The sequence below is a fragment of the Oncorhynchus clarkii genome, chromosome 30 (genome assembly GCF_045791955.1).
Source record: "Oncorhynchus clarkii lewisi isolate Uvic-CL-2024 chromosome 30, UVic_Ocla_1.0, whole genome shotgun sequence".
Taxonomy (NCBI): domain Eukaryota; kingdom Metazoa; phylum Chordata; class Actinopteri; order Salmoniformes; family Salmonidae; genus Oncorhynchus; species Oncorhynchus clarkii.
Genome location: NC_092176.1, coordinates 31887192 through 31907085, shown reverse-complemented (window position 1 = coordinate 31907085; position 19894 = coordinate 31887192). Strand labels below are relative to the sequence as shown.

Below are 19894 nucleotides of genomic sequence, written 5' to 3'. Positions count from 1 at the left end.
AATTATTGTCCTTCTCATTTTCACAGCTGGCTATTTTATAAAGCAATCCTGCGTAAGTGCCCTAACACACACACAGACACACACACATACACAGACACACACACAATCGAAGATGAAATGTAACACTCCTCTGTGATGATGCAAACTTATACTGATGTGGCAGTCATTTGAAAGAAGGAAAATGATGTGTTTGTGTTTTTAAACATATTAAAATAAGATGTAGTATGTCTAAGGATCCCGTGTTTCTGTGCTTCTTTTCTCCAGCCTCCACCATCGCCGAGAACGGACGAAGAACATGCCTAAAACTCAAAGTCTTTGTCCGACCATCAAGTAAGTCTCTCCAGCTGCAACAGAAACACGGAACCTGTTTAACACTGATGTTGTGTTTCCACTACTCTCAGTGACGCAGGGCAGTGGGTAGCCAAGCAGTTAGAGCATTGGGCCAGTAACCGAAAGGTCTCTGGTTTGAATCCCCCAATTAGGTGAAAAATCTGTTGATGTGCCGTCAAGCAAGGCACTTAACCCTAATTGCTCTGCATTAGAGTGTCTGCTAAAATGCTGTATTCCTTCTGAATGATTCTTGCTCTCTGTTGAACATGTCAGTTTCATATCTCATGACAGCTCCTATATTGTTTCTATCCAAAGACAAGTGAAGGAATGAACGATTTGAAAGAAGTGAATTGCACATGTCTTGTGAATGTTGTCATGAGCTTGGGGCTTGGGACCTTTGTTTTAAGGGGTTGGGGGAGTTTATTATCTCTAATCATCCCTATCATCTCTATTTCTATCTCTAGACAGCTGTGTGAAAACTATAGGTGTACATGACCGTGTTTTTGACGTAAACGACAAAGTAGACAATTCATTAGAACCCCGAGGTTAGTATGGCTTTCTGCATTATTTTATGACCATATTTTTTAACAAATGCCCTCTTGACCTGTGTGTGTCCCATCGGGACACACACATCCCTCCCCCCTCTCTCTTTCTCTATGTTTCTCCACTGATTGACCCATCTGTCCTCTCCCAGCATGGTTGACTGTCATGTTAGAACGCTTTTTCTGCATCTGCCGTGTTGTTGTGTTGCTAGTTGTGTTTTGCCGGTGATGTGGTCTATGTTTGCATGTGTCATACGCAGTGCTTGACTCGGGCAGGAGCTCACCAGAGCTGAGTACCGGCACCTCAAATGTTCTACTGCTTGAGCTTCTGTACCGCCACCCAAAATGAGTACCGGTACCTATTTTAGTCTAAGTCAAGCCCTGGTCATGCGTCATACATGGCAGTACCTGGTTAAATCATCATGTCTAATGTCAGAATATAACATAGGCTATTTATGTCAGAACAAAAATAACGTTTTTGCCTGCTCTACTATAGATCCTAGATTCAATGTACTCCTCCAATTGACTTTAATATACGTATATTTCTCTATTCATACCACATATAATGTAGGCTGTGTTTCATACCACGTGTACTGTAGGCTGTTTCATAACATAGGTTGTGTTACACATAGGTTCACTCTGAAAAACGTTATATTTTCATTAGCATATGTCAATAGAGCCCATTAATGCTGAAGTCTAATGAAATTCAAACCATTGCTTCTAGTGTCTTTTCATTTTGTCTTAATTTCAATTGACTCTTTTCTACCCCTTATTCTACCCTTCCTCCTACCCTTATTCCTCCCTTTATTGTACCCTTATTTTACCATTTATTGTACCCTTATTCTACCATTTGATCTACCCTTATGCTACCCTGCATCCTACCCTTTATGCTACCCATATTCTACACTATCCTACCCTTTATTCTACCCTTCTTCCTACCCGTATTCTTCCTTTTATTCTACCATTAATCCACCCTTTATTCTACCCTTATTCTACCCTTTATTCTACCATTATTCTACCATTTATTCTACCCTTTGTTATACCCTTCAACCCACCCAAATTCTGCCCTTTATTCTGCCGTTATTCTGTCCTTATTCTACCATTTGATCTACCCGTATGCTACCCTTTATTATACCATTTATGCTACCCATATTCTGCACTCTACCCTACCCTTTATTCCACCATTATTCTACCATTTATTCTACACTTTATTCTACCCATTAATCCGCCCTTATTCTACCATTATTCTACCCATTATCCTACCCTTTATTTGACCCTTTATTCTACTCTTATTCTACCCTTATTCTGCACTTTATTCTAACCTTTATTCTACACTTTAGTCTGCCCTTTAATCCACCCGTATTCTACCCTTATTCTACCCTTTATTTTACCCTTTAATCTACTCTTATTCAACCCTTTATTCTACATGTTATTCCACCATTTCCTCCCTTATTCTACCCTTTATTCTACCCTTTTCAGAACATAGGCTATATTATTGTAGCATGCTCATGTTTCTAACCATGTGTCATGTGTCAACTAGCTGCATCATCTCTTTCATGCTTACATGACTGTCTAATTCCTGCTCTGTTTTACCAAGGAGACCAAACACACATGCACTGACTCTGAGTAACACATTAGTCATTTCAAACAGAGTTTTAGGAATAATATTTGTCATCGCATTAGCAATTACAGTTTTCTCGCAGTTGGAGAACATTACATTTTCCATATTTATTCATGGAAGCCGTTCACCATACCCTGATGATCAGGATTTATCACTAGCTGTCACCTCATCTGACACACACACACACACACACTCTCTCTCGCTCTCTCTCTCATACACACGCTCTCTCTCTCGCTCTCTTTCTCACACACACATACACACGCGTTCTCTCTCTCTCTCTCCCTCTCTCACTCTCTCTCACACACACACACACACACACATACACACACATACATACACACACATACACACGCACACACTTTCTCTCTTTCTCTCTTTCTTTTTCTCTCTCACACAAACACACACCTCCTTGGCAGTTCAAGCTTGGGGGGTTGCATTTTAATTTATTAAGGTCAGAGCCCTAGACTATCTCCACCTTCCTGTCTGCCCATCTGTCTTCCTGTCTGTCTGCCTGCCTGCCTGCCATCCCAAACCTTTGCATCTTTACCTTCTGTCTAACTCTCTTCCTCTATCTCTCTCAGCCCCACCCCATCCTCATTATCACTCTTTTTTTATCTGTGTCTGCGTATTTCCCACCTTTGTGTGTGTGAGTGAGTGAGTGAGTGAGTGAGTGAGTGAGTGAGTGAGTGAGTGAGTGAGTGTGTGTATGGCCTAGCTTGCTCCCTCTGTGTGCTGTTGAACAGGCCCATAGCTGCTCATTGATAACACTGTCTGCCAGTCAACCTGGGGAGCTCCTAACCATGCCAATGAGCTCTACACTTTTACGAAAAAGGTTCTATCTAGAACAAAAAAAGAGTTCTTCAGGTGTCCCCATAGGAGAACCCTCTGAAGAACACCTTTTGGTTCGAGGTAGAACTGTTTTTGTTCCAGGTAGAACCTTTTTGGATTCCATGTTGAACCTTTTCCACAGAGGGTTCTACCTGGAATCCAAAATAGCTATTCAACGAACCAAAAAGTGTTCTCCTATGAGGACACCTGCATAACCATTTTGGAACCATTTATTCTAATCATGTAGAGGATGGGACTCACCAAGCAGAGGGGACCTGTGGGCTTCCTGGCTGGCTGGTTGGCTGATATGTAACAGAAGCAGTAGCAGTAACTTGTTATTTCATAATTTTATTAGGGATATGGGGATATAGCAATATCGGCATTCCAAATAAAATACGACAAAACATGTCACCAATGATCACAATTTTTTGCATTGTGTATGTGTTGATAATCTCGTTTTATGATTGATAGAAATATTCATTTTCTAAATGTTCTCTCCCTCCTCTAGATGATACAAGTCATGAGTCTGCCGAACCGTCCAGGAGTGACGCCACAAGCGCAGCCTCACACTTGCGGATAGCCAGTCCACTGCTGGCTGCACTGCTAATCTGCTTAGCAACACTCTTCACCTTATAGCGCCTCCCCCTGTCCTGGAGGGGAATTACACCCTGCGCAGCCTGAATCTACCCAATGATGAGGCTGGGGCTAGGGTGGGAGAATGGGTGGGGGGGGGGGTATTGAAAGTGGGCTTCTTAAGGAACACTATTTTTTCCAGATATTTAAGTGGTCTTTCTCCGTCAGTAAGTTTGAAAAAGTTGATGTTGGATGTGGAAGAAACTGTTTCCCCCTTAAAACTGTCAACTAAGATGCCAAATCCCTATTTTTTGACACTTAGTGATTCTTGTTTTCCCTTCTGACATCCCTTTACGTCATGCCGATTCATTGCACCACTCACATACACACATATACAGGTACACACACCTAAACACACTTTTACACTGACAGTTTTTCAGTAGCTCTTTGGTAGGTTGTAAAGCAGCAATACACAGCAGGTCATGGTTGTTTTAGCTCTTATTTAGAAAAATAGAACAGAGATGAGTAGTACTCACAACTCTCTCCTAGTCTTTAGACTCATCTCTTTCAGCATCAGGTGGATACAGATAGCTGGGTCTTTGTTAGGTGTTACAGATAGTGGAACACCACGTAGGTATCAGTTGAGATACAGTGTAGAACATGTTTAGTAGGAGAGAAGAGGGCATGAGTGAGCTGAGTTGGTTGAAGATTTAAGTCCCCTGGCCTCTTTGTTTAAGGTATGCTGTCATGTACCCTCGTTGTGTGTAGAGAGAATGGTTGGAGACTTTTGGCATGACACAAAGAAAAGACAAATAAAAACATTTAGTCTGTTGGGTGGATGAAAGTTCAAATATTTGGAAGACGACTCAATTTATGAGGGGCAGACAGGCAGGCAACTTTGGGCTTTATTCACTGACTCAATTCATCTATAATTGCTCTTTAGTGTCAGACAATGCTTTGTGAGTGATAACAATCTGTACCCTCACTGATGGCACTTTTGATTCAGTTTGTTATAAAACCTTTTCACTGAGTTTTACCTGACATACTCGGCCTTCTCTTGCTGATATTTTAAATGTCATCTATGATTATGGCAAAGACGTTTATCTATCAAAGTGGGGGAAGATTTGTGTTGTTCAAAGGTTATGTCAACAGTTTAGAGAAGAAACTCCTCTACCTCTGTGAAAGCTACCAACATTTGAAGAGGCTGCCTCTCTCACCATGTTACAAAACAGCCCTTTTTGAATATGAAATAATACCACTTCCCTACAAGGAAAATAGAGATTTTTCCTACAATTGCTTATCATTAGTTCACTTAGACGTACTGTAGAGCTTGGCATATGGAATCGTCCCTCAGCATAGCTTTCTACCATACCCAGTAAGGAGGCACCACCATCTAGGAAACAGTGTTGCTTTACTGCATTTCTTTACCACTCATGTATAACCACAACTTCAACTATAACCTCGGATTCAAATGCTGTAGCTACAGTCCATTATAGCAGGCTGCCTGTTCCCCATTCATTTTACTACCGCATAATTCAATCTCATCATAATCAACTCACAATGAGTATGTTAATAGAGAAAATCTCCTTTAACATCGAGGCGGATCGCAGAGTAGTTTAGTTTGGCCATGTTTTGTATTGGCCCCCATTTATACATTGTACTGCTGTATAATGACATTCAACTTCCTTAGACTCACAAAGGATCAGATGGTAGATTAACATAGCTGGAGCGATTTGTAAATGGAAATGCTGTTATTCTGTTCTTTCTTTCCCGGAGTAGGATGGACAGATACATGTGTGTATCTGTGTTGATACAGGTCTGCTTTCACACACACACAGAGAGAGACAGACAGACAGACAGACAGACAGACAGACAGACAGACAGACAGACAGACGGTTGAGAGGTTGCGTGCCTAGTTACCGGTCCTACTGTGACTCTTTAATGAGGTTCAAAATGACAGGCATGCAGACCTCATGTTTTGGAGTTCGGGGAGTTATTTCAGCTGTTAAAAATAGATGGTGGAAGGCCTGGGGGTTTTAAAGCATCAGTGACCTTGCAGTTATAGAGGGCTGGAGAGTGAAGGAGATAGGGGAGAGAGAAAGAAAGAGTGAAAGAGATTGAAAGAAAGAAGTGTAGGAGGAAGGAAGTTGCATATATGACTGGAGTGCCTAACAAAAAATACCCAATGCAACCTTTTTAAAAACACTAGATAAAAATGGAATACACACCTACTTGTAGGAATATAATTCTACCCAAAGGCATCTTTTTTGTTTTGTTTTGATATATTTTTTTGTTGTTGCTTTTTCGCAGCTGCCTTCTACAGTATATTCTTCTCCTGAAGGGTTGTGTGTGCTTTCGGCCATATTTGTTTTCGTACTATGGTAACAATGCTATTACTGTAGAATAGCAGCTCAGCTTTCGGGGTTAACAAGAGAGGACGCCATATAAAGGGATACTAATTTTCACAAGAACACCATAGGGGATGGGTGCCATGTTCAATCCAAGATGGCCGCCTGTCATCGACTTAACGTCATAGCCAACACTTTTTGCGGAAGTCCAGCTTCAATTCTATTTTATTATAATTACCCGTACTACTCTATCATTATTGCTACTATTATTACCATGGTTTATTCTGTACACACGTTAACTTGGGAAATAAGGATCAACTTGTTAGCTGGATACCGTGTATCCTGAGGTAGTCAACCATATAACATGTAGTGTTAGATTAGTTACTGTTTTTGTACCTTTCTGGTGGACAAAGGAAAAATGAGACACTTCATTGTTAAAAACTGTATTATTGTTATTATTGTTATGATGACGATGATGATGATGATATTTATTATTAGCAAAAACTTGATGTAAATAGTGTTTGATATTAAAGTATTAATTTGATTCGTATGTCTTTTCTAAAAACAAACAAATAATGAACACAGTAGAATCTCTGGATATTTGGGAGTGTACACGCAAATAACAGTGCATTGTGAACTGTCATTTTCAATGCCTACTGATGCTTTGAGAAACCTGTACACACATGTGCTTACCTGTGTACTTGTGCTTGTGTGTACTTGACTTCACCTTTGCATCTACGCTTGCCTGTGTACATCAGGCTGGACTGAAAGCCAATGGGGGCCTCGCCTGTTACATAACTATGTTTCCAACCAACCAATCCACAGCCACCGTCACCACTTCATCACAAGGATCCATACAGAACAGACAGAGAGAATAGAATAGACGTGGACAAGATTAACAGTGTTTGTGCTTTTTCGCCTTCAGTGTTTGATAGCATGTTGGCCAACCCAGAGTTTTGCCATGGATGGACTGTTGGTTGGCTTTTTATTGGAAGGATCTTGCCGTTTCATGCGCATGGACTTGATAACGAAACATAAAATGTGTTTTTCTTGTTCTTTTTTTCTCCTTTTGAACTTTGTTGAACGTTGGATTCTGTCTTTTTCTTCCCCACTGTCATGTTGTATGCTTTGCATCCCATTGAAATGAAGTCATCCAGCTGTGAGGCTGTGTGGCTACAGAAACAGATGACATGTACGTAACACCAGCGCTTGTTAAGGAATTACAGAGGGGGTGGAGTTAGAGATAGGGGCTGGGGTTACATAGGAGGGTGGGGTTATAGATAGGGGCTGGGGTTACATAGGAGGGTGGGGTTACATAGGAGGGTGGGGTTATAGATAGGGGCTGGGGTTACATAGGAGGGTGGGGTTACATAGGAGGGTGGGGTTATAGATAGGGGCTGGGGTTACATAGGAGGGTGGGGTTATAGATAGGGGCTGGGTTTACATAGGAGGGTGGGGTTCCAGAGGGGGGTGGGGTTACATAGGGGGTAGGGTTCCAGAGGGGGGCGATTTTAGCGTTTGAGATAATTGTTTTTTTATCCTAACTTTGAGGATGAATCCTCTGGTAACCTTATTATGTATTCCTACCACGTAGCTGCAGACAGTCCATTCTGACTATTCATGCCCTCTTTAATGTGAGTGTGTTTATGTATATGTGTGTCTGTGTGTCTGTGTGTGTGTGTGTGTGTGTGTGTGTGTGTGTGTGTGTGTGTGTGTGTGTGTGTGTGTGTGTGTGTGTGTGTGTGTGTGTGTGTGTGTGTGTGTGTGTGTGTGTAAGAGAGAGAGATTGAGCCTCCAAAATTGTGTCAGAGGGAGAGGTTGTGTGTGCTAACTCATTTGTCTGCATACTTGTGTAAACAAGCATGGGTGAGAATAAGTGTGTGTTATCAAATGCGTTTTACGCAAAAATGTGCATGAGCGAGTACTCTAGTGTGTGTGTGTGAGTTCGTGTCTCATTTACTATTGCCGCACTGAATGGGACGCGGCAACTTTCTTTGGCAACAAAGCGGTTTTCCCATGCCTTAGTCCTGAAACCTCTGCCATGCCAGAACAATCTGGGTTCAATACACCCCGTCACCCTCCCCCGCCGTGGAATGGGTGCTGGCGGCACAAAGGCTACCCTCCCTGTTTTGGAATTTGAACCCCCAGCCTCCTCACCATAGCCTAGTCGCCAGACCACATAGTATGTTAGCTTAGCTAAGTCACTACTTGGTTGGGGTAGAAGTTATCCATTGGCACAGATCTAGGATCAGCTTACCCTCACCCTATCTAAACCTAAACCGTTAGGGGGGAAACGCTAAAACAATGGCTTGACTGATCTTAGATCAGACAGCATGGCAAACTTCCGCCTGCTCCTGTCACCAGCTCCCCACGCATCGCCATGTCTTGAGAACCACTCATTTTTGTGTGCACCCAATCCCATTCTGCATACTCCTCTTGTGCTATTAACCACCCCCACCCCCTGCTCTCCCCCACTCCTCTGGTCCTATTTGGGGGGCAGAAGTATTGACCGACCTGCTTTTTTCCAGTATATAAACAATAACGAGAAACTGACAAAATTATCAGAGGTCTGTATTTGTATATACATGTCTGAGCAATTATGAATACTATTAATAAAATGGAAATACATTGCTTTGATGTTTTGTTTTGATGTCCTTGTTTTTCATAGTTTTTTTGACACACGGGATGTGCATATATCCAGAACTCATTATGATAGGAGCATGTTAGAGATTGTATTGTAGATAGAAGCATACCGTTAACTCAGCATGACAGAGATGTATTGTAAATGGAATTGCAACTGACTGGGGAGCAGATTGAGTCAAGCTTTACCTGGTAAGGAGCTCCTCATCAACACATTTAGAATCATCATATTTCTCTGCCAATTAAAGATGATTATCACTTATCCTCCCTCCTTCCCTCTGCTCCAAGTTTAAATGGGGTGGCAGGTAGTTTAGTGGTTAGAGCGTTGGAATAGTAACCAAAAGGTTGCAAGATTGAATCCCTGACCTGACGAGGTAAAAAGGTAAAGGTAAAAATCTGTCGTTCTGCCTCTGAACAAGGCAGTTAACCCACTGTTTCTAGGCCGACATTGAAAATAAGAATTCTTAACTGACTTGCCTAGTTAAATAAAGGAAAAATAAATAAACAAGTAAAACCCTTTAGGACAGAAAAATGCACGCATGGGCAAAGACAGACAGACAGACCCACTAAACCTGCCAGAGCCCTCTCCCTCATTCACACACACACACACAAACAGAGAGAGAGATATACTGTAGACATACAGACCTAAACCTTTCAGAGCCCTCTCCCCCCATTCACACACACAGAGAGATATACTGTAGACATACAGACCTAAACCTTTCAGAGCCCTCTCCCCCGATTCACGCACACACTCACTTAGAATCCTCGCCATCACACAGAGTACATGGTAACTAACTGTCTGACCATAAGGCTAACAGTAATTCTCTCTATCTCTCAGCCAAATTAATAAACTAACCACCCCTGTTTTGGAACTAGACTGTGCAAAGTTCTGTGTTGAAGACAAATGCCAGTCAGCCAGTGCCAGATTCAGACCTAAAGACCTAAGACCTGCTTTCATTTCAGTCGGGTACTAATGAGCACTCCTAATAACCTTCTGCTGGACCCCATCAGGACTCCATCAGGACCCCATCAGCGCTGGTTAGATTTACCCTCCATTATCTCTGGCAATTATACTCACGTCCAGATCATTCCAGGCTCCAGGGGAAAATACCCCCGAAAAGCCAATTGGAAATTAAGAACCCAACAATACTTTTCTGCTGTCCCTCTTGGCAAAAACTGGTTGCATCTAAGTTGTTTCCACATCATTTCAACAACAAAAAAATAATATCTGGTGACGTTGAATCAATGTGGAAAACGGATTGGATTTGCAAATCTACATAAGGGAATGTTGTATTTTTTTCATCTAACGTTTAGCCTAATTCCAGTGACATGGTGAAATGTTTTGTTGATTTCACATTAGTTGACACCTCAACCAAATGTAAATCAACAGGTTGAACTGTGGCCTACTATAAAAAGCACAATGTAAACCTTTCTGCAACTGGACAATGTGCACACACTGGTGGAATCGATTTGATTTTAGATTTATTAGGATCCCTGTTAGCCGACACCAATGGCGACAGCTAGTCTTCCTGGGGTTTGACACATAACGAAAAAGGCATTACAGACAAAAGACGCTACTATTTATATACATTTAATAACATTACACACAACAGTCAGTATGTACAAAACTTTGTTTCCACGTTATTTCAATGAAATTACTTTGAGCCAAAGTGGAATAATAGACGTTGAATTGATGTCTGTGCCCAGTGGCTGGACTCTAGATGGAATGGTTCAGAGTAGTATTCTATATTTGTGCATATATGTGCATCGCGTCATTGCTCTTTGTGTCGCTCTGCTGTGTGTGCATCTTGCAAGTTGTCAGAAAAATTGCGAGGGGCTAAAGCTCATTGGCTAGAACTCTAATGCTAGGGGGTGGCCCATGTGGGGGATATGTAGGGACAAAGTAGGCCTATGTAAGGGACAACGTGAAGGAGTTGCCTTGGCAAAGGACAAGTCATGTTTGCTGTGTAAGGCAAAACAGTCAATCATCATTATAACAACAAGCAAACAAATGTAAACATAGGAAACTCCTATCAATTACCTTAGACCACCCTGTGTAGCCTATCAATAACAGCCACCCAGACAGTTATTGGCTAGCAAAGGGGTGGGACAAAACTCATAACTCAACTCATAACTCACACACACATCATCACATATCAAAGGGACAATACACATAGGAACACAAACTATTAAATGAAATCACACTCAAATCTAACACAACTGATTAACACACAAGATTAAAAGGGTGAAATGTTAAAAAGATATGTTTGAGACTACATTGTTGCAGCCTATGTTAGAATAAAAGTCTGAGTTACAAGAAACTGTATTTTGAGTTTACAACAATAGGGTAGTGTCTGCACCATTTCTCAAACAAGTCAGGCTATTTATTTAAGAGGGCTTGTAGGATAATTTTCTGTTTAACTATCCTCTCACATCACACATTGAGAGGATGTCTATGCATTGTAATTGCTAAAGTTCAAACTTGTCCTCTGTCCAATCAAGACACCCGCAGCATAATAAATGCCCACGTTTAAAAAAAAAAACACTGCTGTTTGTCCTATGATCATTGTTGGTTAAAACTTGCTATTCTATAGATTTAAAGCCTTAAAGAAAACTGAAAAATCACTCGTGCGTTAACTTGGCTGTGTGCTTAGTGTTGTTGTTCTGTTGGAAGGTGAACCTTTGCCCCAGTCTGAGGTCCTGAGTGCTCTGGAGCTGGTTTTAATTAAGGATCTCTATGAACTTTTTTTTTTAACCTTTATTTAACTAGTTAAGTCAGTTATGAACAAATTCTTATTTTCAATGACGGCCTAGGAACAGTGGGTTAACTGCCTGTTCAGGGGCAGAACGACAAATTTGTACCTTGTCAGCTCGAGGGTTTGAACTTGCAACCTTCCAGTTACTAGTCCAACACTATAACCACCTGCCGCCCCAACTTTGCTCCGTTCATCTTTTCCTAGATCCTGACTAGTCTCCCAGTTCCTGCTGCTGTAAAACATCTCCACAGCATGATGCTGCCACCACCATGCTTCACCGTAGGAATGGTGCCAGGTTTCCACAAAACGCAATGCTTGGCATTCAGGCCATCTTGGTTTCAGGCCAGCTATCTTGGTTTCATCAGACCAGATAATTTTGTTTCTCATGGTCTGAGAGTCCTTTAGGTGCCTTTTGTCAAACTCCAAGCGGACTGTCATGTGCTTTTTATTGAGGAGTGGCTTCCGTCTGGCCACTATGCCTGATCGGTGGAGTTCTTCAGAGATGGTTGTCCTTCTGGAAGATTCTTCCATCTCCACAGAGGAACTCTGGAGCTCTGTCAGAGTGACCATCAGGTTCTTGGTCACCTCCCTGAACAAGGCCCTTCTCAAGATTGCTCAGTTTGGCCGGGCGGCCAGCTCTAGGAAGAATCTTGGGGGTTCCAAACTTCTTCCATTTAAGAATGATGGAGGCCACTGTGTTCTTGGGGACTGCTGCAGACATGTTTTGGTACCCTTCCCAAATCTCTGTCTAGACACAATCCTGTCTCGGAGCTCTACGGACAATTCTTTTGACCTCATGGCTTAGTTTTTGCTCTGACATGCACTGTCAACTGTGGAACCTTATATAGACAGGTGTGCACCTTTCCAAATCATGTTCAATCAATTGAATGTACCACATGAGTACTCCAATCAAGTTTTAGATGAATCTCCTAGGATGATCAAAGGAAACATAATGCACAATGAGCTCAATTTCGAGTCTCATAGCAAAGTGTCTGAATATTTACGTAAATAATGTATATCTTTTTATTATTAATTTATTTAAAACATTTAAACCTGTTTTTGTGTTGTCATTATGGGGTATTGTGTGTAGATTGATGGGGGATTTTTATTTTATTTAATCAATTTTAGAATAATGCTGTAATGTAACAAAATGTGGAAACTACTTTTCAAATGATATAACAAAGTATAGGAATTTGTTTCTTTTTTGGAGGGACACACATTTAACCCTTTCTTTTAGGTACTAAACTACTTCCTTAAACACTGAGTATACAAAACTTTATGAATGCCTGTTGTTTTTCAATGACATAGACTGACCAGGTGAATCCAGGTGAAAGCTATGATCCCTTACTGATCCACTTTGTTGATCCACTTCAGATCAATCAAATATAATTGTATTTGTCACATGCGCCAAATAAAACAGATGTAGACCTTACAGTGAAATGCTTACTTACAAGCCCTTAACCAACAATGCAGTTTTAAAAAAAATGCCTAAAAAAAACGTAAGACATAAAAGTAACAAATAATTAAAGAGCAGCAGTAAAATAAAATTAGCGAGGCTATATACAGGGGGTACCGGTGCAGAGTCAAAGTGTGGGCCACTAGTCAAGGTAATTAGTAATAAATAATTAGTCAAGGTAATTGAGGTAATATGTACATGTAGGTAGAGTTATGAAAGTGTCTATGCATTAGATAATAACAGAGAGTAGCAGCAGCGTAGAAGGGGGGGGAGCAATGCAAATAGTCGGTATCCATTTGATTAGATGTTCAGGAGTCTTATGGCTTGGGGGTAAAGTCTGTTTAGGAGCCTCTTGGACCTAGACTTGGCGCTCTGGTACTGCTTGCCATGCGGTAGCAGAGAGAACAGTCTATGACTAGGGTGGCTGGAGTCTTTGACAATGTTTAAGGCCTTCATCTGACACCGCCTAGTATAGAGGTTACTTATATTTATTATTCTTTCTTTTTTTTTGCTATTTTGTTTAAAACTACATTGTTGGTTAAAACCTCTTAAAGCTAGGGGGCAGAATTTTCACTTTTGGATAAATAGCGTGCCCAATTTCAACTTCCTGCTACTCATGCCAAGAATATAAGATATGCATATTATTCATAGATTTCGATAGAAAACACTCTGAAGTATCTAAAACTGTTTGAATCATGTCTGTGAACATAACAGAACTTATGTAGCAGGCAAAACCCCGAGGACTAACTGTTCGGGAATTTTTTTTCCCCCCAACTCTCTTCCCTATATTGTCTTTGCCATTGAAAATGTTATAGAAATATACTTTCAGTTCCTACATCTTCCACACGATGTCACCAGTGTTTGGAATATGGCTGAGATTATTTCTTTGTCTTAGCAGGAAGTAGGCCAACTCGGAACCGGGGACCCTTTTGTGAGTTGCACAAGACGTGATGAGCAGAGTTGGTTTCTTTTCGCTCATGTATTGAAAACAGATTGCCCCATCTACAATTTGATCGATTATTAACGTTTAAAAATACCTAACGTTGTATTACAAAAGTAGTTTGAAATATTTTGGCAAAGTTTACAGGCAACTTTTGAAATATTTTGTAGTGACGTGCCGTTTTCTAAGCTGCTTTTTTATGATCAAACGGGCTTTATAAATGGACATTTTCAATATATATGGACGGAATTAATCGTACAAAAGGACCAATTGTGATGTTTATGGGACATATTGGAGTGCCAACAAAAGAAGCTTGTCAAAGGTAATGCATATTTTATATTTTATATCAGCGTTTTGTGTAGCGCCTGCTACGCTAGCTCTTTTGTTTACTACTGGTGAAGATGGGTGCATGCTATCAGATAATAGCTTCTTATGCTTTCGCCGAAAAGCATTTTTAAAATCTGACATGTTAGCTGGATTCACAACGAGTGTAGCTTTAATTGAGTATCTTACATGTGTGATTTAATGAAAGTTTGAATTTTATAGCATTTTATTTGAATCTGGCGCTCTGCATTTCCCCTGGCAATTGGCCAGTTGAGACGCTAGCGTCTCCCTATCCTCAAGAGTTTTTAAGGGCTTGTCTGTCAGTATTTCACTGTAAGGTTAGTGTATTCGGCGCATGTGACAAATAACATTTGATTTGATTTGAGTCCTCGGTCTCTTTTCCAAATACAATTTCAATTGGAATTGAGAGCAAAAGCACTTGCCCTACATCTCGCATTTCAAGACTGTATACATGGAATTGGATCTTCACCCGTTCCCACCATGGTGTCAATGGAGACTTGACTGGGAATAGTCCAATATTATTTTGGTGAGAGGTGGCCTCACTGCATGTTAACCAGTGCGAAAAGACAGACTCTGCACCTATATTGTTTCAATGAGATGAGCTGCTGCTGCCCTAAATGGACTCGCTATTCTATGAGGAGTGCGACGTCGGCTGGGTTTTTGAATATGGGGGTGGCAGAACGTGCATCTTGGAGTGCTGCTGAGCTCTCCACAGGCTCCTGACAAGCCAACACCGCTATCACCAGTTCCTGAATGGTCAGCCTCAGAGCAGAGCTGTGTGGCCCGTGCTGAATGGTCAGCCTCAGAGCAGGGCTGTGGGGCCGGTGCTGAATGGTCAGCCTCAGAGCAGGGCTGTGGGGCCGGTGCTGAATGGCCAGCGTCAGAGCAGGGCTGTGGGCCCGGTGCTGAATGGCCAGCGTCAGAGCAGGGCTGTGGGCCCGGTGCTGAATGGTCAGCCTCAGAACAGAGCTGTGGGGCCGGTGCTGAATGGCCAGCCTCAGAGCAGAGCTGTGGGCCCGGTGCTGATTGGTCAGCCTGAGAGCAGAGCTGTGGGCCCGGTGCTGATTGGTCAGCCTCAGAGCAGAGCTGTGTGGCCGGTGCTGAATGGTCAGGCTCAAAGCAGAGCTCAGGGCTGGTGCTCCAATGTCTTGACACTGTTTTCTAGCATTTTACATTGCTGCTTCAAAAGCGTCACCACTCGCTCTAAGAAGGCAACATTTTCAAGATTTTGCTCATGTTTCTTTTCCCAATAAATATTTTTGGAATGCATCTCGTCTGAAAAGAGTTCCAAAATTCCTAGAGAATTTGTTTTTCCCCACCTTCTTTTTATGCATGCCAATTGTTCGCCAGTAATCACCTATTTCATGACTTGTCAAATTAATATTAAGAACATTCTGATCTTTCTTGATCAGGTTGAGCTAGATCATGAGTATGAGATTCCCTTGACTTAAAAAGGTCTGTAGCCTGCACCTTATCCATTGCGTAGGCTACGTGTTCATTATTTATCAAGGAATTAATCTGGAATAAATATTAAAACGTCCTAAAAATACCGGACCAGACTTTCAAAGTTATCAATAATACTACATATTATCCGTAAAATACATAAAGTCTGAGATCGCCATAGTCATCAAGAAATAGTCAGGAGAAGCGAATGTCAAAGCAAGTATTATTTAATAACTTTGTCAAATGAATTGATTCACGGGGCATAAAGCTTAATATTGGCAATATTGACTTTAACAAAGCATACTTCTGGACATGTAGAACCTAAAGTTAACTTACAAGACAAAGCATGAACTAAGACATAGATAAAAGGCCTAGAAGCTTTGGAAATTAGAATTGATCATACAACCTTCCTCCATGGACTGGATACAGGATAAGAGAGAGGACAACAGAACTTCATTCCATTCCATCTAACATTTTTGTTTTCAAAATCAAATGTTGAACAGTCCACAGACAAAACCAAATGTAGTAAAACTAAGATATATATTCAAACCAGCCAACATCCTCTAGGAAGAGGATCACATCTATTTGTGGTGACCTGAGGGGGTGGGCTGGGCACAATGGAGATAAGAACGCAGTCCCGAGAGAACAATTGCGTACAGTGTCATCAAAGTTCACTCTGAACAACTGCAGGTTCAGGGATCATACTGTATGTACATATTCAGTAGTGTCATGACGTTGGCCTCTTTGGGTATAGCAAGCCCATCCCCCTCTCCCTGCCTGCCTCATGCCTCCTTCAACTAGGTTGCTGTGGTCAGAGGTCATAAATTCCTGAGAAGACCTCATGGACACACAGTTATAGAGAGTAGTTTTTCATGGAGAACAAAGGAAATCCTTCCACCTCACAGAACTTGAGAGTAGTATGCACCAGAACTCCAGTGCTCACCCACAGCTCGTTTCAACCTGTGCCTGCATTCTGGATGGTTCAGGCTAAAGTGGTCATCCAGCCTGGAGGAGTGGTGCCAAGGCTGTGCACCAGAGCTCCAGTGCTCCCCCACAGCCCGGTCCATCCAGGTGCCTCCTTCACGCACCAGGCCTCCTGTAGGTCTCCCCAGCCTGGTGGGTCCTGTGGCAGCCCCACGCACCAGGCTGTCTCCCCGTCTCCTCCCTCCAGGTTTTCTCTCCAGGCCAGAGCCACCCATCAGTCCTGAGTTGCCAGAGCCGCCCGTCAGTCAGGAGCTGCCCGTTACACCGGCGCTGCCAGACCCACCCATCTGTTCTGAGCTGCCAGAGCCGCCCGTCTGTCCTGAGCTGCCAGAGCCGCCCGTCAGTCCTGAGCTGCCAGAGCCGCCCGTCAGTCAGGAGCTGCTGGATCCGCCCGTCAGTCAAGAGCTGCTGGATCCGCCCGTCAGTCATTAGCTACCGGAGCCGCCCGTTACTCAGGCGCTGCCGGAGTCGCCCTTCGCTACGGCGCTGCCGGAGTCGCCCTTCACTACAGCGCTGCCGGAGTCTCCCGCCTGTCCGGCGCTGCCATAGTCTCCCATCTATTCGGGGCCCGCTGCAAGCGTCCCCAGTCGTTGGTCGGCGGCAAGGGTCGCCGCTCCAAAGGCTCCACTTAAGCGTGCAAAGACTATGGTGGAGTGGGGTCCATGTCCCGCACCAGAGCCACCACCGCGGACAGACTCCCACCCAGACCCTCCCCTATAGGTTCAGGTTTGGCGGCCAGAGTCCGCACCTTTGGGGAGGGGTACTCTCACGTTCTGACCTGAGTTCCTTTTTTATGTCTTTGTGTTAGGTTGGTCAGGGCGTGAGTTGGGGTGGGTAGTCTATGTCCTTTTTCTATGTGGTTATATTTCTATGTGTTTGGCCTAGTATGGTTCTCAATCAGAGGTAGATGTCGTTCTTTGTCTCTGATTGAGAATCATACTTAGGTAGCCTGTTTTCCCCATGTTGGTTGTGGGTGTTTAACTTCTTATGGCTGAAATCCCGTTAATGGGAGAGATTTGACAACAGCCAGTCAAAGTGTAGGGTGCCATTTTCAAAACATCAAAAATCTCATAATTAACATTCCTCAAACATACATGTATCTCATTCCATTTTAAAGATATCCCACCACAGTGTCCGATTTCAAACATGCTTTACAGCAAAAGCCCCACAAACGATTATGTTAGGTCACCACATAGCCACAGAAAAACACAGCCATTTTTTTTCCAACCAAAGAGAGTAGTTTCAAAAAGCAGAAATAGAGATACAATTAATGACTAAACCTTTGATGATCTTCATCAGATGACACTAGTAGGACTTCATGTTACACAATACATGTATGTTTTGTTTGATGAAGTTCATATTTATCAAAATATGAGTTTACATTGGTGCGTTACATTCACTAGTTCCAAAAACATCCAGTGATTTTGCATAGCCACATCATTCAACAGAAGTACTCATCATAAATGTAGATGATAATACAAGTTATACACATGGAATTATAGATATACCTCTCCATAATGCAACCGCTGTGTCTGATTTCAAAAAGACTTTACGGAATAAGCCAGCCATGCAATAATCTGAGACGGCGCTCAGAAAAATGTGTCACAATAGCCGCCATGTTGACGTCAACATAAACAAGAAATTACATGATAAATATTCCCATACCTTTGATGATCTACATCAGAAAGCACTCCAGGAATCCCATGTCCATAATAAATGCTTGTTTTGTTCGAAAATGTCCGTTATTTATGTCCAAATACCTTCTTTTGTTAGCGCGTTTGGTATACATATCCAAACACTCATTCTGGTCAGCGTTATATCGGACAAAAACGTTAAAAAGTTATATTACCCGTCGAAGAAACATTTCAAACTAAGTACAGAATCAATCATTAGGATGTTTTTAACATATAGCTTCAATAAAGTTCCAACCGGAGTACTCCTTCTTGTCTTCGTGAGCAAATGAACACAAGTGACTACCATGAGGAATAAGCATGATCAGAAAATGGCTGACTGCCAGACATCTGACTGATTCTGCTATCATTCACTCCCACAACACCATAGAAGTGTCATTATAACTTCTATTGATGGTTGACATCTAGTTGAACCCCTAGGCAGTGCAACATCATTAATATCTCAAGGGGATTTCATTGGGGACTTTGGTAAATACATACAAAGCTCAGATTTCTCACTTCCTGTTTTGATTTCAACTCAGGATTTTGCCTGCCCTATGAGTTCTGTTATACTCACAGACATCATTCAAACAGTTTTAGAAACTTTAGAGTGTTTTCTATCCAATACTAAGAATACTATGCATATATTAGCAACTGAGACTGAGGAGCAGGCCGTTTACTTTAGGCACCCTATTCATCCAAGCTACTCAATACTGCCCCTCAGCCATAAGAAGTTAATTTCTGTTTAGTGTCTGTTCACCTTGCAGAACTGTTTTGTTTTCTCTTCGTTGTTATTTTGTGTAGTGTTCAGTTTTTCTATTAAAATATGACGAACACTTACCACGCTGCATATTGGTCCGATCCTTCTTACTCTTCCTCAGACGAAGAGGAGATTCGTTACATCACCAGACCATGTTTCTTTCAATCACGGGAGTACAAAGTTTGTAGACCATTGCTGAATCTTTTAACCATACCACGTGGTTAAACTCTTAGACTATCAATACAGACAGAATGAGAACAAGTCTTTGATATTAATTACTAGTCTGCAACTAGGAATTCGGTATCATTGAACGCGAAGAACGACAACCGCCAAACCATCCATTCTAAAACGAATGTCACTTTGAACTATCCCCTCTAACCAAGACAGATAGAGAGAGGGAGAGAGATGGACAATTCTACGAAAGACACAAACCTTTCACCAGCGATCAAGACGACACACTGATCGTAAATATATATATATTGATTGCAATTGTTCCCGAATGAGTGAGCGTTCATGTGTAAAGGATTAGCATTTTAATTGTTAAAATTATTACTCTGTAGTGACTTCTTAGTCGACCCCCACTACCCCTTTGTCTAACAAGCCGCCATGCCAGTTTAGCCCACTAGGGCACATTTTCCTATCATTACATTTACCTTGT

At 42.0% G+C, this 19894-nt stretch overlaps 2 protein-coding genes across 4 annotated transcripts in view; both read left to right on the top strand.

Moving 5' to 3' along the window:
* LOC139389922 (ephrin-A5-like) overlaps positions 1 to 7484 on the top strand; it is a 194561-nt gene extending 187077 nt beyond the window's left edge. The window contains exons 3-6 of one of the 3 annotated variants that reach the window (XM_071136955.1): positions 265 to 330; positions 795 to 875; positions 3337 to 3402; positions 3830 to 4018. In XM_071136955.1, coding sequence (XP_070993056.1) covers positions 265 to 330; positions 795 to 875; positions 3337 to 3402; positions 3830 to 3957 — 341 coding nt within the window. In that variant the 3' untranslated portion in view covers positions 3958 to 4018. Of the gene's footprint in view, positions 1 to 264; positions 331 to 794; positions 876 to 3336; positions 3403 to 3829 lie in introns of all 3 variants that reach the window. The other 2 variants (XM_071136956.1, XM_071136957.1) reach the window with 2 other exon arrangements.
* Positions 7485 to 16799: 9315 nt separating this feature from the next.
* Positions 16800 to 17238, top strand: LOC139389525 (amelogenin-like). The gene is made up of 2 exons (XM_071136345.1): positions 16800 to 16938; positions 16994 to 17238. Exons 1-2 carry the CDS (start codon positions 16800 to 16802, stop codon positions 17236 to 17238), a joined length of 384 nt encoding a protein of 127 aa, XP_070992446.1.
* Positions 17239 to 19894: the final 2656 nt, after the last annotated feature.